Genomic DNA, 25,691 nt, shown 5'->3' with positions numbered 1-25,691 from the left:
GTTGAAGTCAAAGGAGGGCTAACGGGACGAGTGGGGTTTGATCCTCGTGGCTATTCAGTCATGGGTTCACCTTCTAATTCAATAATCAGAGGTAAAGGACTCATCTTTGAGGGGTTTTGCAAAATTCCGAGAGCCAAAAACTTGGAGGCATGTCAGCCCTCTTCTTCTAAGCCTCCCGAGTCACCTTCTTTTCCTTCCTATAGTCCGGATTCTCCTTTGACGAATCCATCTGGTCCAATTCTTCCCAATTCAGTCCCTCTTCCTCAGTCTCCTACGGAAAACCAAGGCATCTCAAAATTTTTTTATGAAAAAGGTGGTGTTGACTATTTAAATCATGGTGACATACCTGATCATGTTGAGGAGGAGAACCAGTGTGCTTTATCTAACCAGATGACAGAGAGCTGTAACCCTAAGGATTCTATTGTCAGGTCGCATAAGGAGGTTTCGGGTGATTTCCTTATTGATGGTCTGTCCCCCGGGAAAATGGCCAAAGTGCGAGAGGTATTATGCTCTCTTGACATTAAGGTGTATTCTAGGAGGAAGAGCAGAGGCCCCACAGGGCATTGAGACATGTTGGTTTTGGCTCGGAAGGTTAGGGTCTTTGTGTTTTCCCATGAAAATTATTAGCTAGAACGTTAGGGGTTTGGGTTCAAGGAATAAGCGTAGGATGGTTAAAGATTTTCTTAGGTCAGAGAATCCGGATGTTGTGATGATTCAGGAAACAAAAAAGGAGAATTGTGATAGAAGGTTTGTGGGTAGTGTCTGGACGGTCAGAAATAAGGATTGGGTTGCTCTTCCGGCGTCTGGGGCATCAGGTGGGATTTTGATCATCTGGGATTCAAAAAATCTGCGTAGAGAGGAGGTGGTAATAGGATCTTTCTCGGTCTCAGTCAAGTTCTCTTTGGATGGTTGTGGACCTCTTTGGATTTCTGCTGTTTATGGTCCAAACAGTCCCTCACTTAGGAAGGATTTTTGGGTGGAACTTTTTGACATTTATGGATTAACTTATCCGCTATGGTGTGTGGACGGTGATTTTAATGTCATAAGGAGAAGCTCAGAAAAAATGGGGGGTTCTAGCCTAACTCCAAGCATGAGGGACTTTGATAGTTTTATTAGAGAATGTGAATTACTTGACCCACCTCTTCAGAATGCTTCATTCACTTGGTCAAATATGCAAGAGTCTCTCGTGTGTAAGAGATTGGACCGTTTTCTCTACTCAAATGAGTGGGGGCTGCTCTTTCCCCAAGGCCTTCAAGAAGCCTTAATTAGAAGGACATTGGATCACTGGCCAATTGTTATGGATACCAACGCGTTTATGTGGGGGCCAACACCTTTTAGGTTTGAGAATATGTGGTTACAACAGACTAATTTCAAGGAGAACTTTAGAGATTGGTGGAGTGGGTTTCAAGGAAACGGATGGGAAGGTCATAAGTTCATGAGGAGGCTTCAATATGTTAAAGCTAAATTGAAGGAGTGGAATAAGTTTTCTTTTGGAGAGCTTAAAGAAAAGAAAAAAAGTATTCTCAATGATTTAGCTAACTTTGACTCCATTGAGCAGGAAGGGGGTCTCAATCCTGATTTGTTAAGCCAAAGAGCCTCAAGAAAAGGGGAGCTAGAGGAATTAATATTGAGGGAGGAAATTCATTGGAGACAAAAAGCCAAAGTGAAATGGGTCAAGGAAGGGGATTGCAACTCTAAGTTTTATCATAAAGTGGCTAATGGCAGGCGAAATAGGAAATATATCAAGGAGTTGGAGAATGAGAGGGGCTTAGTGCTGAAGAATGCCGAGAGTATCACAGAGGAGATCTTACATTACTTTGAGAAGCTTTACACAAATCCTATAGGAGAGTCTTGGGGTGTTGAAGGATTAGATTGGTCCCCTATTTTGGAAGAGAGCGCGTTAAGGTTAGACTCCCCTTTCACCGAAGAAGAGATTTCTAAGGCCATTTTTCAGTTGGATAGGGATAAGGCTCCGGGGCCAGATGGCTTTACTATTTCCGTATTCCAAGAGTGTTGGGATGTGATTAAGGAGGATTTGGTGAGAGTGTTCGCTGAATTTCATAGGAGCGGAATTATCAATCAAAGCACTAATGCCTCTTTCATTGTTCTAATACCCAAAAAGAGTTTGTCAAAGAGAATATCAGACTTTAGACCCATTAGTTTGATCACTAGTCTCTATAAGATAATAGCCAAAGTGCTCTCTGGGCGTCTAAGAGGGGTTCTACATGAGACCATCCACTATACTCAAGGCGCTTTTGTTCAAGGGAGACAAATATTGGACGCGGTTCTTATAGCGAATGAGATAGTGGACGAGAGAAGAAGGTCAGGGGAGGAAGGTGTCGTATTCAAAATAGACTTTGAAAAGGCATACGATCACGTGAAGTGGGATTTTTTGGATCATGTGTTAGAAAAGAAGGGGTTCAGTCCTAGATGGAGGAAATGGATGAGTGGATGTTTATCTTTAGTATCTTATGCAATCTTGGTGAATGATAGTGCTAAAGGGTGGGTTAAGGCATCAAGGGGATTAAGACAAGGCGACCCTTTATCCCCTTTTTTGTTTACTTTAGTCGCAGATGTACTGAGCAGGATGCTTATGAGAGTTGAGGAAAGAAATATGATGGAGGGTTTCAGGGTGGGTAGAAATAGAACTAGGGTGTCCCATTTGCAATTTGCTGATGACACCATATTCTTTTCTAACTCAAGGGAGGAAGAGCTACTTACTCTGAAGAGTCTTTTGTCAGTGTTTGGGCACATTTCTGGGCTCAAGGTCAATCTTAACAAGAGTAGTATTTATGGCATCAATCTTGATCAGGCTCATCTTTCAAGATTGGCTGAGATGCTTGATTGTAAGGCGTCTGGATGGCCTATTCTCTATCTGGGTCTCCCTTTGGGCGGGAATCCTAAGGCGTGTGGATTTTGGGATCCAGTGGTTGAGAGAATCTCAAGTAGATTAGATGGGTGGCAAAAGACCTACTTATCCTTTGGGGGGAGGATAACTCTTATCCAATCTTGTCTTACCCATTTGCCAAGTTACTTCCTATCCTTATTTAAAATTCCTGCTTCAGTGGCTGCAAAAATAGAGAGGTTGCAAAGGGATTTTTTATGGTTAGGGGTTGGGGAAGGCAAAAGGGATCATTTAGTGAGGTGGGATGTTGTGTGCAAACTGAAGACAATAGGGGGTTTGGGTTTGGGGAATATTTCTTGGAGGAATCTCGCTCTTCTAGGGAAATGGTTATGGAGGTATCCTAGAGAGGGATCAGCTCTTTGGCATCAGGTCATTTTAAGCATTTATGGTTCACACTCTAATTGTTGGGATGCTAACACTTTAGTAAGATGGTCACATCGCTGTCCTTGGAAGGCTATTGCTCAAGTCTTTCAGGGGTTTTCTTTGATTACTCGGTATGTGGTAGGAAACGGGGAAAAAATTCGGTTCTGGGAAGATTTGTGGTGGGGGGACCAACCTTTGGGAACCCAATATCCAAGACTATTTAGAGTAGTCGTGGATAAAAACATTTCTATTTCTTCAGTTCTCGGTCCATCTCGGCCTTTCTTGTGGAATTTGAATTTCCGCCATAACCTGTCAGATTCTGAGATTGAGGACTTAGAAGGCCTCATGCGGTCTCTTGATGATTTGTATCTCTCTCCTTCTGTCCCAGATGCCAGATTATGGCCATTATCCTCTTCAGGGCTTTTTTCAGTCAAATCCTTTTTTCTAACATTATCTCAATCTTTTGGATCTCCTCAGAACTTTCCTTCAAAGTTCGTGTGGAATTCTCAAGTTTCTTTCAAAGTGAAGTCCTTTGTCTGGTTAGTGGCACACAAGAAGGTGAATACTAATGATATGTTACAAGTGAGAAGACCCTACAAAGCCCTTAGTCCTGATATTTGTATCCTGTGCATGAAGCATGGGGAATCAGCAGATCATCTTTTTCTTCATTGCTCCTTGATGATTGGGTTGTGGCACAGGTTATTTTAATTAGCTAAGATGGATTGGGTTCCCCCAAGGAGCATATATGACATGATGTCCATCAAATTTAAAGGCTTCGGTAATTCTAAGAGAGGGATAGTTTTGTGGCAAGTTGCGAGCATAGCTCTAATTCGGGTTGTGTGGTGGGAAAGAAACGCAAGGATTTTCGAGGATAAAGCAAGGAATTCAGGGTTCTTTGGGACTCTATTGTTTTCCTTGCTTCCCTTTGGGCTTTCTGTTCCAAAGCATTTAAGGGGATTCCCCTTAATGTGATTCAACTGGATTGGATAGCGGTGTGTACTCCATAGGGATTGGTTCTTAGTGGGAGGTCGTTTGTTTTATGTGTATTTTCCTGTAATTTAGTTGTCTTTGGTGGGAGGATTTCTCATCCTTCTTCTTGTACTTCTTTTTTATATTAATATATCTTTGTGGCGTTTCCAATCAAAAAAATAATCAATGTCATGATTCACTATAGGTCTTATCTAATACGTAACCATACACACTTATACCCTTACTGTGGGAAACTCATTTTGATAACCAAGACAAGTCATCTCTCCAATTAGGAGGTAGTCCAGTATAGTCTCAAATGGATTGCCTAAGTCTACAAATCAACTTTGAATAACTCATTATTTTTGTAAGGAACTCATGATTTGGATCTTCCACGCAACTCTTAATGCATCCTAACCATATATAATATAAGCGATGTAGAACTTAATACTCAACATAGATGATGCATAAATGGGATGATGAAAGGAGAACTAAAATCATTAAAGAAATCCATTTATTATTACATCATGTCATACTTTTAAGGGTTTATCCCAACAAAACAAAACTGAAATTAAAGAGCCATATGAGTTGTAGGTGTATTCTCAAAGAGATAAGTCCTAGAAAAATTGTTGATCTTTTGATCTGAACATAGTACCAAACATGTTGAAATTGATAGACACTTCATCAAGGAAAAGTTAGAAAGTGGTTTAATTTGTATTCTACTTGTGACAACACAAGAGTAGTTAGCAAATGTTCTCACAAAAGGCTCATCAAAACAAGCGTTTCACTCTTTAGTAAGCAAGTTGGGTATAATGGACTTTTTTGAACTAGCTTGAGGAGTGTGGAAAGTCAACCTTTAGATTTTTATTTTTTTATTTCTTACTTGATTTACTTCCTCGATTCTAGGTTGATTGATCAACTATATCTAGATAGTTTCCAAGTTTGCCTTTTCCTTTTGTTATTGTTTTGTACAAATTTTTCTTCTTAATTTCTGATTGTAATTTAGGAATATTATAAATGTAAATTTTCCTTATGTCATTCCTATTGTATATAAGTGATCTATTGTACAGTTTGGAGAAGATACAAAATTATATTCAAAATTTGCTCAAATTGATTAGCATTAACCTAGGTAAGTGGTTATATTATGTAGGCAAGTACGTCAGGCAGAACGTTATAATTGGGCTGCCACCAGAGGGGTAAATGAAGAGATGCTAATGGAAAATTTGCCTGAAGATCTCCAACGAGAAATACGACGCCATCTCTTCAAATTTATCAAGAATGTGAGCTTCAATTATGAATATCAGAATTATTTTATTTTATTTTTTGAAATTATTACATGTTTAATGATTGCATAATTTATACTTTGTAGTTTACATCCATGAAGCTCAATATCCCAGTTTAAAACACCTTTTTTCACTAAGGCAATAGCAATCTATTAATTAATCATTTTTCTTTTCTCCTTGTCATCATGGTTTATTACTGTAGGCAACTCATGTAACCTTCTTGAATAGACATCAATTAATATATAGAGTAGATGGAATGGGCAACTCTTTATGCTACATATTTTAGTTATACTTTACAATAAAATTATATGTCATTATTATTCCATGCTGAATAGTGGGGAATTTTTACAAAGCATTTGAACAATGATAAAATATTTTACATAATAAAAATCAAACCTCCTCTGCACTAATCCCAAAAGAAGATTTAGTACAAGCTTCACATTTTCATATTATTGATTTATTATTAATATATTTATATTGTTGGAAATTTAGTTTGGTTAGACTAGTTCAAATTGGACTCAAATTTTAGAATGGATAGGTTCCTTGATTTGAGGAATTATTTGAATTCTAGTTTTTTTGTACATAGTCAAAGTTTATTCAGATTAGGATTAGAATCAGATTTGTTTTTCAGTTTCCTTATTTTTCGCCTAGGAATCATCTATCTGCTGGTTATTTAAACGGATGTAGCCTATGTTATGAAAGATAGAGCAAAAAAATAATAGTTTATCCAAAAAAACCTTTCACGGTTTTATGGTATCAGAGCCAGAGACAAAAAAATGGAGAGTAGAAGGATGGTGAAGACTACTATGACTGGCGCAATTCATAGGGAGGAATCTGATCACCTGGGACTTCACAGCTACAATTTCCAACAACAAATCCGGGTAGTACAAAGAATCCAACCCTACAAATTACGATCCATAAATTAAATGGACGTAATTTTCTTCAATGGTCGCAATCAGTGAAGTTGTTCATCAGAGGAAAAGGAAAGTTGGGTTATCTCACAAGTGCTAACAAAGCACCCAATCCAAAAAATCCTGCGTACCAAACCTGGGATTCTGAGAACTCAATGGTAATGGCTGGGTTAATCAAATCCATGGAGGCAGCTGTTGTGCAGACCTATCTCTTTTTTCCTACTGCCAAGGACCTGTGGGATGCAGTCCAAGAGACTTATTCAGATCTAGGTAATGCTGCTCAAAGGTTTGAAATTAAGACTAAGTTGAAAGATATTAAACAAGGTAGTTATAGTGTTACACAATACTATAATACCCTTCAAAATGCATGGCAAGAACTTGATTTATTCTCTCATATGGAGTGGAAGTGTGTTGAAGACAGTGCCTATTATTGCAAGATTCTTGAAAAAGAAAGGGCATTTGATTTTTTGGCAGGACTCAATAAGGAACTCGATGAGGTTCGAGGCTGAATCCTAGGAAAAGAGTTGCTGCCATCTATAAGGGAGATCTTCTTTGAGGTGCAACGGGAAGAGAGTAGGCAAAAAGTGATGTTGGGAGAACAACAATCCAGCCAATCTAAGATTTCTGCCCTGGTTATTCATGGTGGGGAGACCTTTCAACCAAATGACCAGCGACTAGGAAAAAGGGGTGATCGTCCTTGGTGTGACCACTGTCGAAAATGAGGCCACACAAGAGATACATGCTGGAAAATCCACGGAAAGCCGCCTATTGGGAGAAACCTGAGACTCAACCGCAATTCCAAAGCCTACCATAGTGAATCCAAGAACCTTAACAACCAAACAACCACTTCACCATTCACCAAGGAGCAGTTAGAGGTCTTGAAACATCTCCTTAATCCACAAATGGCATCCACTTCTGTCTCAAGTTCACCAAATGTTGATCCCTCACCATCTTGCTCTCTAGCACAATCAGGTAGAACTCAATACCCATTTAGTGCCTTAGCCAATTCTTATAAACCGTGGATCATTGATTCCGGAGCTACAGATCACATGACAGGGTCATCTACTTCATTTACAACATATGTACCATGTGTTGGTAATATGAAAGTCTGAATTGTGGATGGGTCATATACCCCAGTCGCTGGAAAAGGAACCATCTCCTTGACAAAAACTTTTTCTCTTGAATCAATCTTACATGTCCCAAATTTGTCGTGTAATTTCTTGTCCATTAGTAAACTCACTAGAGATCTCAATTGTGTAGCTAAATTTTCTTCTACTGGTGTTGTTTTTTAGGTCTTAGCTTCGGGGAGGACAATTGGTAGTGCATGTGAGTGTGAAGGTTTATACCGCTTTGATGACCGTGAAGTTGTGCAAGGACAAGCCGCTGGTGCTTGTAGCAATGTTTTATCTTTTCCTTTTGATCATGAAATAATGTTATGGCACTATAGATTGGGCCACCCTAGCTTTCCATATCTTAGGTTCTTGTTTCCAAAACTTTTCAAAAATAAAAGGCTATCCAATTTTCAATGTGAAGTGTGTCAAATGGCAAAGCCTACCGGATCAGTATTTCCTGCTAAACCTTACAGGTCCTCTAAACCTTTTACTCTCATACATAGTGATCTTTGGGGACCATCTCAGGTAACAAATCTAATTGGTGCAAAATGGTTCATTACCTTCATCGATGATCATTCAAGAATTTGTTAGGTTTACCTCCTTAAAGAAAAATCTCAAGTCTTTCAAACCTTCAAAAGTTCTATTTAATGATCAAAAATCAATTTCAAACGTCCTTTAAAATTCTTAGAATCGACAATGGTAGTGAATATATAAATGTTGTTCTTGGAGAATTTTTATCATCTAATGGGATTATTCATCAAAAATCATGTGTAGATACTCCACAACAGAATGAAGTTGCCAAAAGAAAGAATAGACACCTCTTAGAAGTTGCACAGTCCTTATTATTTTCAATGAATGTTAGAAAACTACATTAGGGGGATGCCATTCTTACAGTAGCATATTTGATCAATAGGATGCCCTAAAAAATTCTTAATTTTAAAACTCCCATTGTTGTTTTTCTTGCTTCATTCCCAAATTCCCAAATTTGCCAAGATTTACCAATTAAAATTTTCGGGTGCACTGCTTTTGCACATGTTCATTCACATAATCGTGGTAAACTTGATCCTAGTGCTATAAAATGCTTAATTTTAGGATATGCAACAACTAAAAGATGATATGGATGTTTTGATCCTGTTAATCAGAAACTGTACATCTCTAAAGATGTAACCTTCTTTGAACAACAACCCTATTACACTTCGCTTCAGGGGGAGAATTCTAGTGAAGCTTTGTCATTGGAAATTCCACAATCTCCTTTTTTGGTCCCCACACTCCCAGCAACCAGTCCGAAAAACAGTCTACTACCAGCAACCAGTCCAATGTCTACTCAAATCTCTCCATCCATTCCTTTCGTTCAGTCGAACCCAACAATAGTTCCAATACATGATAGATTGTCAAATGCAGGGGGAGATAAAGCATTGCCACCAATAGCCCAGTCTACACCACAGTTCAAAGTCTACTCAAGGAGGTGTAGAGTACCTGATACACTCATGCCTTGCCATGAAGCCACATCGGAGATAATGCCTGAATCAGGTTTGGATAATTCTTCATCCCCCTCACATTCCTCACTTCCTGTAGACCTAGTTCCTAGTGACTTAGATCTCCCGATAGCACTTAGGAAAGGTGTTAATTCCTGTGCCATTCATCCCATATCTAATTTTGTCTCTTATCATAGATTATCCTCATCTTTTTTCTGCTTTTACCTCTCACCTTTCTTCCATAGAAATTCCAAAAAATGTAAAGGAAGCATATGGTGATCCAAGATGGAAAGTAGCGGTTGTGGAGGAAGTCAAAGCTTTGGAAAAAAATGGAACGTGGGAACTTGTTACCCTACCGAAAGGTAAAAGAACTATGGGATGTAAATGGGCCTTTTCAATAAAATACAAATTTGATGGCTCGGTACAAGGCAATATTGGTTGCTAAGGGATTTACTCAAACTTATGGGATAGATTACCAGGAGACTTCTGCACCGGTGGCAAAACTGAACACAATCTGAATTCTTCTTTCTTTGGCTGCAAACTATGATTGGCCTCTTCAGCAGCTAGACATAAAAAATGCTTTTCTCAATAGGGAATTAGAGGAGGAGGTTTACATGGATGTACCACCAAGACTTGAACAAGGAAGCTCCAATAAAGTTTGTCAATTGAAGAAAGCTCTCTATGGTCACAAACAATCACCCCAGGCATGGTTCAAATCTACTAATGAGGGTAAAATAACTGTTCTCATGGTTTATGTTGATGATCTGATTTTAACGGGCAATGATCATGTAGAAATTGAAGATTTGAAGAAGATCCTAGCTAAGGAGTTTGAGGTGAAGGACCTTGGTGCACTAAGGTATTTTCTAGGGATGGAGATTGCCAAAAACAAAAATGGAATCTCTGTTTCTCAAAGAAAGTACACTTTAGACTTACTCAAGGAAACGTGGATGCTTGGTTGCAAGCCCAACGACATTTCGATCGATTCAAGACACAAGATAGACCTAGCTGAAAAAGGGGATCCAGTTGACAAAGAAAGATACCAACAGCTGGTTGGAAAGCTCATCTACCTCTCTCACACTAGGTTGGATATTGCTTTTGCAGTAAGCACAATCAGTCAGTACATGCATTCTCCATATGAAACACACATGAATGTTGTCTATAAAATGCTGCAATATCTCAAAGAAATCCTAGGAAAAGCACTTCACTTTGGAAGGCATGACCAATTCAAAATAGAGGCCCTTACAAATGCAGATTGGGCAGGGTCTATAGAAGATAGGAGGTCAACATCTAGTTATTGTACATTTGTGTTTGGAAATCTCATCACATGGAGAAGTAAAAAACAAAATGTGGTGGCAAGAAGTAGTGCTCGCTCATGGAATTTGTAAAGTCTTGTGGATCAAGAGAGTATTAGAATAACTTAAGATTACAATGGAATAACTAAAGATTACAATTCATCCCCCAGCTATGATGTATTGTGACTACAAGGCAGCTATAAGCATCTCCCACAATCCAGTCCACCACGATCGAACAAAACATGTTGAGGTGGACCAACATTTCATCAAGGAAAAAATTGAGCAAGGGGAAATATGCATGACATATGTGCCATCCAAAAGCTAGATTGCTGATGTTTTAACTAAAGGGATCCCAAGAGAAAACTTTGAAAATTATGTGGACAAGTTGGGTGTGATAGACATCTATGCCCCAACTTGAGGGGGAGTGTTGGAAAGTTAGTTTGGTTAGACTAGTTCAGATTGGACTCAAATTTTAGAATGGATAGGTTCCTTGGTTTGAGGAATTATTTGAATTTTTGTTTTTTTGTACGTAGTCAAAGTTTTATTCAGATTAGGAATTATCTATGTTTTGAAAGATAGAGCAATAAAATAATAGTTTATCTAAAAAAACCTTTCACGGTTTTATATATTTTATCCGTTAAAATATTGAGGAGTATATCTTACCCTTTCTGGAATCCTACATGTGGATATGAATGATTTTGTTGTTACTTCCCTCATTGAAATTGTTGGCTGCTAAGTGTTTGAATCTATTTGCTTGTGTAGATTCAGTTATCTGATGAAACGGGCGTTAAATGCACCTTTGTGCATAGTCTGTCTCACTTATTGAACAATGTTGATTATGCCAGTATGGATTTTTCTTTGTGAAATCACAATATCTTTAATATTTGACTTTTAATTCAGCTTTATAGCTTGTATTAATTTAGTAATGGCCTGTAGAAACTCCTATTGTTTACTTAAACCTTGGTGTTAAGGTACCAATTTGATTGAAATGCTTAAACTTTTAGAGAATGAACCCACAATGCATATCACACTAACACCTCCTCTCATATGTAGTCTTATACCCACACATGGAGAGACAAATTATAGATTGTGTATTATAGATAAGCAAATGGAAGAATAAAAAAAACAAGAAGACTTGAGAGATACTTGAACATGAGAACTTTGGTTAACAAGAGCTCTGATACCATCTTAAGATATAAAATTGATCCAAAAGTTTAAGCTATTAGGAAATGGACCTATAATCTATTCTAGACTAACATTGGGATTAGTTTTGTTTGGCATGTGAAAATTTTATGTCATTGGATAATATGTTTTATTCCTTTAAAGCTATGTTGTATGAGTTCGGGTGCAAGTGTTGAGTACGACTATGTGTCTAGGTGTTTGATCCTTTACACCTATATATTTTAGGATATAGGGATTTGACTTAAAAGGATCTCAATAATGGGTATAAACACTTGGATATAACATAATAAAACGAAAAAAGAATGAAAAATCAGTTAAATATCAATGAAAATAAAGATATTTTTTTATAAGAATTCTTCTTTTCTTATTGATCCTTATCTTTTCTTTCCTATCCTAAATGTTTTTATAAAAGTTCACTTTCAACAAACTCTCCTTTTTCAATGGAATTATTTGTTAAGGAAGTTGAACAAAAAAAAAAAAAAAATTCAATAAAAAATAAATAGCTAGATCATAAGCAAAATAGAAATATCCTATAAGGATCCCATACCTATACTTATTTTGTGTCATGTCAACACTTTTGGAGGATCTTAAGTATCATAGCTTTAAAATACTTAACATAGAAATCCTCAGATGAATCTTTGATGCTAATGATATTGTAAATTCTCACCTTTTTTTAGTAATTTATATGTTTATTTGGAGCTTACTAGAATTGCTATTAAGTTTCTCTTACATAATGCATTTATGTTGTTTGGTGCTCATGTGTTCATGATGACTTTATAACTAGTAAGCTAAAGACTACTAACCTAGAAAAAGTAATAAAATTGGAATTTGTGGATTCATAATTATTTGAGTGTGTAGTTTATCATTTAATTATATAATTTAATCTTTTAATAAGATATGAGTTGACAAGTTAATCTAATAATCAATGTCGCATTTCCATAATTAAACATATATGGTGGTTTAGATTGAATAATTTGAGGTAGAACCAAATTTAACCTAATTGACATCATTTGAATGGGTTCTATTAGGGATTTAACCTAACTAAGTAGGCATGATATTCATACTCATTATATGATCTTGGTAGCTTAACATGATATCATAACCTTAAGTTTGAACCTTCCTTATAGCTTGTTTATTTTCTCTATTCATTAAGCTTATGTGCAAGTTACCGTTAAATCTACCAAAAAAAAAAGTTACCATTAATCTCAATTGTGTAAATACTAAAGTCTAAGTATATAGTAATCATGGTCAAGAAACCAAAGATAGGATCATTATGGCTTGTAGTATCCGGATTGTGGTCATCAAGGACTAGCACTAATATGTTTAGTTATTTAAGTCAAAAAGAACCAATTGTTTTTCGGATCTCAATAAAACCCTATATCTAAATAAGTAGGAATAAAAGTATGAATGAAGATTTTCTAAGATATGTAATAAATTTAACAAAAGAAAAAAAAAGACATCCAGATAATGTCACAAGTTTGATTTCAAATCCATTAAAAGAAAGTGGAATTTTACCAACCTTGAAGATCAAAGAGTTAATCCAAGATTAAAATAGATCTTAAGATTGGTTTAAATTTGAACTTTGGTTTGAAAATAAAGTCTAGATCTCAATAGTATTTTGAATTAATCCCAACTTTTTTTGTTCTTTTAATTCATCTCAATCTCATGCACGATCAATCAACATAAGTTGTTCAATGATCAAGCAGTGATCAAGTATCATTGAAACCAAGTTAAGTATTAATCGTCTCCTAATTAAAAAGGAACTATGTAGAGGATATAATTAATCATAATTTAAATGAAAAAAAAAAAAGATATGAACATTACCGCCCTTACCCAATTTCTCATATGGATTCTCCATCTCGCTTGTTTCTTTCTCTGAATCATATACAATTAGCTAAACATGGTGGCTCTCACAACTAATGTTTGGTTGCTAAAAAAATATAGAAGAAAAAAGGATAAGAGAAAACTAAAACTTTATTGAACTAAAGAGAATGATAATGTCTCCCCATGTACCCATATATCCCAACCCTAACAATGAGAATATATATTTATATACATATATATATATACACATACATAGCAAAGCCCTAAACTATTACAAAATTCCATAAAAAAACCTTGGAAACCCCACCTCAGAAGTTTACAAGTGGGAATAGGCTCTGAAATCAGAATTTTCTGCTGAAGTCGGTTTGGCATTTATCAAATTGGTTTAAAATCCTTTTGAAATCAAAATTCTGATATCAACTTCTCAAATTGGTTTGAAATTAGAATTCTGATTTTAGGCACTGCCAATGCATTCCCCTTGTAGCTCCAAATCAGTTTGCCTCCTTCAAATCAGTTTGAAATTGGAATTCCAATTGGAGCTACTGCCTCCTCTTCCTTGCTCCTTCAAATCGAAAATGAAATTGGTTTCAGCATTCTCAAATCAAAATTTCAATTTAAGATTCTATCTTCTCCATTCTCCATCTTCTCTAAAATTGTTTTGGCTCTTCAAAACACTTTTAAATCAATTTGGACTCTGTATTTTGACGTCGTGCCTTTTTCATACTCAATCAGTTTCATTGGAACTCCAAGTCTTTCTCTTGCTCTTGGTGTTGCTTCCATCAACCTTGGTCTCAACTTAATACCTTGAATTACACCTAATTTGCACCATTCATCCTCTTTTTGTTGCATTTTATGCTAGATATAAACATTAGTCCTCAAATGTGAACTCAGCACACATTCAAGCTAAGATGACCTGATTAACACTCAAAATGTATTTAAAATCCTTGTTTTATGTATAAGCAAACCTCAATTTTGAGTGTTAATCAGCAAGGTCAAAAGAAGGCTGCCTCTAAGGTGGGGTTTTAGGGATTTAGCCGAAATAAGTTAGCATGATGTACATAGTTGATCTATTATCTAACAGTTTAAGCCATTGGGTCTAATTAGTAGATTAATAGGTTCATTACATAAAATGCTATTAGATTCAAGAAAACCTAAAATTGATCCAAAACCATACATTTTGGAGTGGTCTCCCATTTTGGATGGACTTTTAAATACAAATGCTAAGTAACATGGTAGATTCATTCAAGCTCCATGGGCCATCAAGTGATGCATAAAGGTAATAAACATTATTGATCTAAATGATGATTTTATGTGATACTTGGTATAAATTTATCATCTTTGTTCATATAATTTACAAATCTTTTGAATTTGTAGATCCACATTTTTTCTAAGATGGGCGATTCCAAGATGGGTGATACGATCTTAGATGCCATTTGTGAGAGGCTAAGACAAAAAACATACATCATGGGAAGCAAAATTTTATGTCATGGAGGTCTAATTGAGAAGATGGTTTTTATTGTGCGCGGGCAGATGTCGAGCATTGGAGTTGCAACTCCTTTAGGTGAATGGGATGTTTGTGGTGAGGAACTTCTTGCTTGGTGTATTGAGAATTCTTCAGTGAATAAAGGTAACTCAATTTTAATTCAATTAACTTCTTAACATTAGATGGAATTTAGAACTTGCATAAAACTATTTGTAATTTGTACATTAATGAGTCAAGGTCTAGGAGGAGTGTTTTTGAATATGGAATCCAATAGTTAGCATTTGAAAGAAAATTATGAAGATATTTATGGAATTCCAGGACACAAGTTGTAGCAACCTTTGGGCAATGCCCATGTTAAGTTTTAGCGTGTTTTGGTTGATGGGCTAAATGTCATGGACTTGGTGTTTGCTAAGAAAATGTGTGGCACTTAGACAACTCAAGACACTTGAAGTTACTAAGTCTGTGTTCCCCTAACCTCCCTTCTTGTGCTAAGCAATGCTACACAACACAAAAACCAGATTGAGCAAAGTAGCTCTTGAAGGGTTTGACAGAATGAGGCTTTATCACTCAAAGAACACTTTACAATGCCTTGGAAGCTCTTAAGTGCTTAGTGCCTAGCTAAATGGTGCCATCACCTATTTATAGGCATCATTGGAACTCTTTGGAACCTTTTATAGTTCCTTAAAATTCTAAAAGCTTCTTTGTACAAGCTATGTATAAATCATTTACAAGAGCTTACAAGGACTCTTTAGAATACTCCACATGACTCCAAGGATTTCTATCCATTGATGGAGATGTGTGGATGCCTCTGGATCCTTTTGAGTAGGGTGTGACAGAAAAGTTGAAATGGGTTTGGTGGCTATGAAAGTGGAATTTTTAGGTTAAAAAGATCAAACAAACTAAACCTTAACAGGAAATTTTTATTCCACTCCCTTCACTCAACTTCTCAGGCCATCGATTGGCTTTGAATTGATACCAGACCCACTTTTCTAAGATATTGGTCACCTCCCCGACTCTCCATATCAAGTGAAAGGGTGATGTAAATTCTGCATTCCCTTCTCTCCAATGCAATGTGCCCAGATGCCATTTTCAAGGTTCTTGGCTGTTGCCAAAATCGGAGTTGTAGGTTCATGCTACCAGTTTTTTAAGCATTATTAGTACCCAAATTCAACTCATGCATCAAATGGCTTCATAGAGGTATGAGAAAATTTTATAATCAGGTTATCAAGTTGATTCTTATTTTTCAGAAGCATACTGGCCAACATGCAGGCCCATAAGAGTTTGGTTCTTGTGCTGTTTTCTTAAACTCTATGGTCCACTCAGAATCTTCTGTGAAACAATACCATTGTTTATTTAAGGCGATGGAGGTTAGGCATTCATCAACACTAGAAAGTTTGCTATGACAGAGGGACAGTCTCCTATGGTCCTATCCTGGATTATACTGCATCTGCAGCAATTGAAAACCAGGTCAAGCTCTTGTCAGTAAGAGACTTGGAGTATTCTCATTATTGGAGGGTTGTAGCTATGCATGAACTCGAGTGAATCCAAGAAGGTAGTATGTATACTCTCTTCCAGTGCACACATTAACGAGGACAAAAGTTGTTGCAATGTTCCTTGAGGTGTAAGGTCGGCTTATTAGCCAAAGTCTATAGGGTAGGTACATCAGACAAAGTCCTACTTGAGAGAAGGTTGAGGAGTGAGTTTGGTTCATTCCTTTTATAGTAAGACTGCTACTTTAGCTACCATCAACTCTGATACGACCCATTGTGATGGGAGAATGGATATTATCCTGACCCATTACCTTGCGTGGAATAGAAAGATTCAGACTGTAGGTTCAGCTTGCTTATTTTCGTATTCAGCTGTTAAAATATAGTTGAGCAGGTATAATTTCATAGAGTAGTGGGCACCAGCCAGCTTGTTGGACTCACCAAATTACTCAGCTACCCCATTCCTTACTGCCCCAGGCTCACCAAAGTACTTAGCATCTTCCCTACCCCAACACTGCTTCCTGGTGTTCACCATCTTGCAAGGATCCTTCTGACATGGCCAGAAGGCTAATGAAGGTTCTTATTGGAGGAGGAGATCAACCACATGGATAATCAGTTGCCTCAACTCAAAGGGAAAGTGGAGCAGTCTGAGATGAAGTTCAAGGGTAGAGAGTGGTAATGGAACCCAGGGGTTGCAATCTCTAATGATTTCAATAATTAGTAAGATACCTGTGTGAGCTAATACTCCTGGACTGATTGAACTATGGCCATGTCAGCCTCACATATGGACTAGGATTCAGAAACTGCCTGCCAATGCTATCATGTGGCATGAGGCCCCATCAGCCAATCCCAGGTTGCATAATCTGTCAGCAATAGTACCAAAAGTTGTATACTGTGAAGCTGACACCTACACAGCACAGAGAGAGGATCCTCCTCTCTTGAATGGACTGTGGCAGGCTTTATATTTGGAATGCACATTCATAACAACCACTGCAGGAAGTCTCCTACTCAAGCTGCCCAGTTAAAACAAGAACCCAAAACACCTCAAGACCTAAGGGTCAGAGGCCAAACCTGTGCTAGAGATGCATTTAGTTTGTCCAAAAACTCCAGTGATGAATTGAGTTCATTCAAAACTCCCTGAGCCCTGCTCTCACACAAACAAGCATTTGAGGATCAGTATGCTGTGCATTCAGAATCCTCCCCAGGCAAGCACCAAAATGGTGACCCCCCATTTTTGTAGACATGTGAGATATCTCTATGCATTCAAGTGGGTGTTCATGATCAGGTGCCATTTTCCCTCTGGCACCAACTTGGTATGAGGGGAATTTTACAATGTCACATCCTACCCTTTAGCCTGCATGAGCTGTATCAGTTATTCCAAATTTCCAGTCTAAAATTGACTGTCAACAGTTATTGAACTCTCATTGCTTGCCAAGACTAATAGAGTATGTTGGACAACCAAGATATGTTACTCTCTTGCATACATTTAATTCATTTTAGGAATAAAATGTACATAAAAATTGATATTGAAATAAGAAAAAGTACATAGGTGAATACTGCAATAGACTACTGTTATTAAAATCAACAATTCACACAATTCACACATACTAGCTGGAATCATGTAATCCGGTAAGTTACTGCATCATATTAAATGGCATGTAAAGTATTAGTTACTAATCTTATATTAATCCGAAACCAAAAATAGGGCACCTATTTGGGTTAGTTACTGAACATCAACCAGGTCCTGAATGAAACACATCACTGATGGCCAAAGCATCTTCCTACACCATCACCACTCAGGTTCATTGCAATTCTGGGTTCCTAATAACTTAATTTTTTTTTTTTATATAGATAGAAGAGGCAAAGTTATCTCTTTTTTTCTTCCTGTATGTATTTCTATGGTATTTAGGGTCCTTTTGTAGTTCATTTGAGATTTTCTGACCATGAATTTGGAGGCTAGCATAAACAGAACAGTATAATTTTGTCAGATTGATTTCCTATGCAGATGGTAAAAAAATCAGGTTTCCAGGACAGAGATTGCTGAGCAACAGGGATGTAGTGTGTTTAACAAATGTAGAAGCATTTATTCTCCGAGCTGCAGATATTGAAGAAGTCACGGGTATTTTCTCAAGATTTTTGCGGAATCCAAAGGTTCAAGGAGCCATAAGGTTTTTCCTGTGACAACTCAAATTTCTCAATTCTTTAAGATGGATACTTTGGATGGATATACCAATTAGACTGTTAGTTGTTTACTAAAAATGCATGTTTAAGGTTTTATTTTAGCTTTTTATTCTTTTCATTAGTTAACTGCTTAATGAAAGCTCCAGACAGGTTTATATGATCTGATTCTTAATATTTATATTGCACAATTAGGGCATAGTAAAAATAGAATTAAAGGGTGAAATTTTTGAAAGAAATTTTGACGTTTTTTTCTTAATACTGGACAATTCTTTTAAAACTGTTTTCATTCTAAGTGAATTCTATTCCTGGGCTTGGGTTTAGCCTTCAAAAATGTTTGATTTTGTTATGCATTAGGCATGTGGTTCGTAGCGGCCCTCTGAGTGTAAGATCTACTCTTTTGTTTGGTTTGTGCTGAGCCATGAAGCAGTCTCCTTGAGACTGACCTCCAAGGCGTAAGGCTCATGCAGCTTTGAAACAACCCAATCTGATTCATTAACATCCATGATACATTAACTGGGTTGTTCCATAAACATGTCCTTGAAACTACCACAGATTCATCCAACTGGGAAACTGAATGCAATCATACTTAAAATTCCTTTGAGCATAATATTGACTGATGGACTTCCTACACGGAAGCTGGAGGAGAATAAAGCTCCATTTTCTTGACGATCTTCATAAAACAGTTAAGCTTAAATTACTTGACCTTTCTGTGTTTAACACCTAGAAAACTGAAATAATAAAAAGTCTGTCCTAACCCATTGATGGATAGGCAAAGGTGACAGATCTGCATGCTATCCCATCTTCACCATGTCAGATATCTGAAAATGATTGGATTTCAGTGGCTTTCTTCAAAGCTCTTTAGTGTTGTGACCTTATCTTTTTTTCTAGTTTCATCTTCTCATAGACAGATGGTTTTATGTTTATTGTGGTACCTTTGCCTCCTTTGTACTACCATTCTAATAGGGTTTTTATTTAGCATCTTGAAAATTAAAATACAGGGTTGTTATACTTTGTCTCAACTTGATGGGTGAGCAAAGTTGAGGTCCTGCATACTGTTCTTCCTCAAGCCCTCCTGAAATATGAAAAGATTGAATCCTCGTTATTATTATCATTTTTTCATATAGGTAGCTGTATTGGTTTTACTTACTGAAAACCTTATCCTTTATCTTGCCTACCCAGTTTCAACCTGAAGTTAAAATATAGCACTTTCAGATTTCCCATGGAAATTGAGTTTCTATGTTGCATTTTATATATAATTAATTATGTACAAACCCATCTTTTTTGGGCAATGACAGCCTGCTTCACAAATGATAGCAAAACCTTACATGATGGAAGCCTTCAGTTGTGATGGCTCCAATGTTTCCCATTCTATAAAAATTAAAACATGTTGCAATGGGTAAAGGACTTGGGAGCCGAGAGAGGCCTCCATTTAATCAGAATTCTGATACCATGTTGAGTTACCAGCTTTCCTAAAAGCTTAAGTTGTTAGGATTTGAGCCTATAATATATACCATGCTCTAAAATGTACTTTCAATAAATTATTATCTTATTGGTCCCTCTCTTTGTATAGTATGCAAGCTACAATCCTTTCAATTCATACATCATGGATCCCCATATCTTATTTTCAAAAATAGGCAGTAGTTTCAGGTCTTTAATCAGATAGAGAAAACATTGCTCTTTTCTATAATCCACATACCCCATGTAGTGATGTTGATTTTACTAATGGCAGGTATCAATCCCCTTACTGGAGAACTTTTGCAGCAACCCGGATTCAAGTAGTATGGAGATACAGGAAGAAGTGTCTGAGCCGTGCAAACACGTCCAATACCCAGTTCAACAGCTTGTAGTAAGCTTCATTGTTTGCATGTATACTAATACTACACATGATGTTGTATCTTGTATGTAATAGTAGTAGGAAACTAGGAGTTTTTTTATTAAATTCTATGAACACTTCTATTAGATACTCCATACACATTATGACAAAATGACAACATAAATCGAGTAGAGTAGAAATTCATTCTAGATTTGTATGCACTGCTGGATCTACCTGTTCTTGCTTTGTATAGGCCGAGAGGTTAAATTTTAATCCTCTTTTGTAAGGTTTCAAGTCTGGTGCTAGAATTCCTTTTGAATGATGGAATTAGAGGCCTTTGGGGAGTGATTCTAAATACTTAAAATGGGTACTGATGGTTGGAATATTGATATTTGCTTGATGGAATGCTTGAAATTCATTGTTCAATTTCTCTGAAGCAAGATTGGGTTGCAGAGCATGAAGTCTCATCATTTTGCTTTGAACAGAATGCGTTTCACGCATTGAGGAGAACTTTTGTCAAGCTCTGTTTTATTTTTTTTTAAGCGCTATCTTATAATATTAGCGCCATGTTTGGTTCTTGGAAGATATGCTGGAAAATAGAAGGAAAAGAAAATAGAAAGAAAAGGTAAAATGAAAGAAAAAGTGAAGGCAAATAAAAAATAGATTTATGGTCAATAAATTATTTATATATACTACTTCAAACACGTCTAACTTATTTTAACTATTCTATATAAATATTAAATAATTTAAAAATAAATCATTTTCACATTAATTTTAATTATATTATATTTTTTTATAAGTTCCATAATACAATCAAACATAAGAAAATCATTTTCATCAACATTTTTTTTTTCATAGTACTTTTCGAAAACCAAACATAACATATATGTTTGATAAAGTTTTAAAATCTAGACAATTACAAAGTGATTCTTGAATTAAGAATTGATAGATGTTTTTTAAACATCTTGCTCTTAATCATGTAGATATTGTTCGCTCTATGCCTGAAAGGGTTCTCACAACTTTAAACATGTCTACAAGGTTAAAAAGAACACATACATATATAGCATTAAGAACTTACACTCTATGACGACCCAAACATAGAGGCTAGGACATCATGGTCATTTTACATGTGAAGCCAAGAGGTTTGACATGAGAGTAAGCAACATACTAATCCTAAAACATGTCTAAAGTAGTAATTAAGCTAACCAAAAACTCTTCATTAGAAATTCGTTTTTTCATGCAAAAATCCATAAATCAAAATTATGATAATTCTCCCAAAGTAATAGTAAAATAAACCACTAATATCCAAATAAACTAGTCTCATAGCTAAAGAAATAAAGAAACTCTTCAAGCCCTTCCTACCCATATCACTTCTTCCTGTAATCAAATGTACCTAAAAACATTTAATAAAAGGAGTTAGCTTGAAAGCCTAATAAGGGGTAGAGATCAAGTATATTTATTTTTCAAAAATGAATTAGGAATGTTTAAAACAAATATGTTAGTGCATTATGCATTGTATTTTGTTTGTTGATAATTTTGTTCCTTTCATTTTGGCATGAGATAGTGACTTACTCTCAACTTACTCTCCATTGAATATTCGAGATTGTCGATTGATCAATCAAAACATCATAGGTAAGTTTGAGAAGGTTTGGGTAAAGTTAGGTTAGTTTTGAAAAGGTACGGGTTGGATTGAAAGTTTAAAATTAAGCTTAAATGTTTTAAATTGTAGTTTTGGAAATGTTGAAGCGCTTAAGCGCTTTGGCTAGCGCTTGAGCGTTGAAGCCAATGCTCAAGTGCTGAAGCAAACACTCTAATGCTTATTCAAGTGCTCAAACAATGGTTTAGTCCGCTAAAGCACTCGATCTTGGAGTTACCAGATCTGACAGTTCACATTTTGGAAAATTAAGATTTTATTTTTAGGGTAAATTTTGGTATTCAATCCTCTAAGCCTTGGGCCTACATATATCCTATTAATCTTGTTGTGGACCCCATATTTTCTTTTCGATGCGTTCCCACTTGGTTGGCAAGACTCTCTTTTCATGTATTTGGTGAAAAATATGATTTTTAGAAAAGACTTGGAGTCTCCACGTACTTTTATTTATTTTTAAAGGGAAAAACAAGTAAGAATAAAACCCCTAAAAGGACTATTGGTTTTTTTTTTTTTTTTTTGGAAAAGCTATCTACGAAAAACCTGAGTTTGGATCTGGGGATTAGGTTACTTATTGGGAAGGTACAGTAAAAACCATAACACCCCTCTAAGCCCTTAAAAAATGGGTTTCTACTAAATAAGGTGAAACAGACATGACAGTTAACCAAAATAATCATAGTTCAAAAATAAGTCATGATAATGAAATAATTAACGAAGTGAGAGTGAGAGTGTACCTTAGTAGCAGGTAATAAAGCACTGTCATGAAAACAATGTTAGTGTACAATGACAAGTGTAAAAAAAAAACAATGTTAGTGTACAATGACAAGTGTAAAAAAATCTCACACAAAACCAAATCAAAATAAAACAAAATCACCTATACAATTTACTTGAATTATTTTTAAAAGAAATGTTATAAATGTTGGGCTCCCACCAAAGCCCAATTTATTTTGATATGAATTAATTTTCATAAATTCCATCATTTTGGAATTATGAAAACTTATTCATTTGTATATTAAAAAAAAAATTGAAAATGAGAGTTTTGAAAATTAAATTTGAGAATTAGAATTTCGGAAAATTAAATTTCAAATATTGGAATTTTTGGGAAAATTATTTCAAGAATGGAATTTCAGAAAATTAAATTTCGCAAATTGGAATTTTGGGAAATTTTGAAAATTATTTGAGAATGGTATTTTAAATAATTAAATTTGGAATTTTGGAAAATTATTTGAAAATTGTTTAAAAAAATGGAGAATAAAAATTAAATTTGGAAATTACAATTTTTGAAAATTGAATTAAAATTTTCATAAACTAAATTTAAAATTAAATTTTGAAAAATTATTTTGAAAATGGATGCTTTGAAAATTAAATTTGAGAATTAAGATTTTAGAAAATTATTTGAAAACGGAAATTTGGAAAATTAAATTTGAGAATTATTTAAGAATGGAATTAAATTTGGAAATTTGAACTTTGGAAAATTGTTTAAAGATTGGAATCTTTAAAAATTAAATTAGGAAATTGGAATTTTGAAAAATTATTTGAGAATTGAAGAAATTTAAAAAAAAAAAAAATTTAACATTAAAAGAAGAAAAAAAAAATTAATAGGATGACAAGTGGCTCCTGTGTGGTGTATTGGAGGGTGGCCAATTGCCAATAGGATGGCATGATGTTTCAAGTCAAGGAAAGTTTGCAATTATGATCAAAAGTGACTAAATTATCAAAAGCCAATGAAATATTATTAAAAGGGTAGAATATCGATTCACCAAAATAAACTCCAAATAGGTATCAAGAAAGGTTATCTCACCAAAATAAAAATTAAGTAACATCTTTAACATGTCTAGATTAACATCCAATAGGCCAAGTTAATCGATTATACTCCAATCAATAACAAATTTATTCACAAAGGGGTTATTTCACATAAAAAAAGTCAGAAAATGATTAGAATAGAAGACTGTACAAAACAAAGATATGTTACTCTCTTGCATACATTTAATTCATTTTAGGAATAAAATGTACATAAAAATTGATATTGAAATAAGAAAAAGTACATAGGTGAATACTGCAATAGACTACTGTTATTAAAATCAACAATTCACACAATTCACGCATACTAGCTGGAATCATGTTGGACTCGATTAAATTGGCTTTAAGAATTCCAATGGGAACAGTTATAATGGCAGCATCTGCAACAAAGTTCCTTTCACCCTCAACAGTGACCACCACCTTTTTACACCCATATGATATATTTGTAACCCTATGATTCAAATGTATATTGAGATCTTTAGAGAGGGTCTTTATTATTAGGTCGTAACCTTGTATCATAAGTCTTTGACCACCAGAAAGTATATGCTCCTGATCCCAACTTTTCAGTGATATCATATCTGCATCAACAACAAACCAAGATTCCATTCTACAAATATACCATTGCAACACTTCATTGGAAAGCCCTTCTTGTCTCAACTCTGGGTGCCTATCCAGCACAATAGAAATTGCTTGTAGAACAGACATATCATCATGATGTTCAATCCTTACATTCTCTGTTTCTTTCAGAATTTTCTTGAATGTCTCTCCAACTTCAATAACCATCTTCTGAGGAACTTGATGACCATCCATATCAAAAAGTGTGCAACTTTCCAAATCATGGTCATACAACACAGAATCATCCCCACTAGTACGGTATAATGTAAGGCCTAGACGACATATCAATGGAGCTAAGGGATTCTCATTGCAAGCACCATGAAGCCATGATGCTCCCATATATACTGGACAACCAAATGAGTAATCAGTATGAATGTGGCCACCAAGTCTATCCCGTGATTCCAACAAGACCACCTAAAAAGATACATTATGAAAAGTATAGGCAGCAACTATCCCTGAAATACCACTACCAATCACAATGACTGAAGGGATTGAAGAGAGTGACCTACGTCGCCTCTCAATGAATGAGACAAAAGCACCTTGAAGAGATTGTTTGGAATCCATGGAAACGAGTACTTCTGAAATTAAGGCTGTATAGGAATCAAGAAGTTGGAGACTAACTGGAAGGAATGGTAAAGAATGAAGATGAGAAGGTCGACAATGAAGCGGCTGAAGTGAGAAGAACAATGCAGCTTATCAAACCAGCTCATATGGTGGTAATGGGAAGGGGTGGTGGTATTACACCACTGCTTCACGACGGTTTTACGCGCAAACAACCTACACCATTTCGATGATAATAGCGTAGGTGGCATGAATCGAAGATCCAAAATAAATCATGTAGGGACCCCTCCCCCTGATGCCACGTGGCACACATTTCCTGATGACACGTGGCACGTATTCTCATCCGGATTTCCCCAAGAGTACACATGGCGTGACTTCTCCTATCCGGACTCCCTCAAGGAGATCTCATCCGGATTACCCCCATTCGGATTTCCCCAAGAGTACACGTGGCGCGCTTCTCCTATCTGGACTCCCTCAAGGAGAGGCACATGACACTCACAAACATAACATTCGGACGACCGCCACATCGCATTCGGACGATCGACATATACTATCCGGATATGTTTTGTTCGGATCGTTGACTGAAGTAAGCGAGTCTTGCACGTCATCATAATAGCCTGCCATGGCCCACGTTCCGCCACCTGCAGAGTGAAAGGACAGGAAGGAAGTGACGACAAGTCACTTCCTATGATCTCTGACAGCCACGACGCCTCCCACAATCTCTGTCAGCTGTCCGTAGGGTGATGATGGCCCTGCCACCACCTAGTGGCATCATGACAAGCCAAAATAT

The 25,691-nt window shown here is 36.1% G+C and overlaps 1 protein-coding gene and 1 pseudogene across 5 annotated transcripts in view; one reads left to right on the top strand and one right to left on the bottom strand.

Moving 5' to 3' along the window:
• LOC100257953 (probable cyclic nucleotide-gated ion channel 20, chloroplastic) overlaps positions 1–20,662 on the top strand; it is a 173,716-nt gene extending 153,054 nt beyond the window's left edge. For all 5 annotated transcript variants that reach the window (XM_059734164.1, XM_059734165.1, XM_010665639.3 and 2 more), the window contains 4 exons: positions 5,385–5,514; positions 14,688–14,940; positions 18,289–18,451; positions 20,194–20,662. In XM_059734164.1, the coding sequence (XP_059590147.1) occupies positions 5,385–5,514; positions 14,688–14,940; positions 18,289–18,451; positions 20,194–20,311 (664 nt within the window). In that variant the 3' untranslated portion in view covers positions 20,312–20,662. The remainder of the gene's footprint in view (positions 1–5,384; positions 5,515–14,687; positions 14,941–18,288; positions 18,452–20,193) is intronic.
• Positions 20,663–21,644: 982 nt separating this feature from the next.
• On the bottom strand, positions 21,645–25,015 carry LOC100853688 (polyamine oxidase 5-like; annotated as a pseudogene).
• Between the last annotated feature and the right edge of the window lie 676 nt (positions 25,016–25,691).

Source organism: Vitis vinifera, chromosome 17 (assembly GCF_030704535.1).
Source record: "Vitis vinifera cultivar Pinot Noir 40024 chromosome 17, ASM3070453v1".
In the NCBI taxonomy this organism is placed as follows: domain Eukaryota; kingdom Viridiplantae; phylum Streptophyta; class Magnoliopsida; order Vitales; family Vitaceae; genus Vitis; species Vitis vinifera.
Note: the sequence above shows the minus strand (reverse complement) of the source record. Positions and strands in the feature narration are given on the sequence as shown.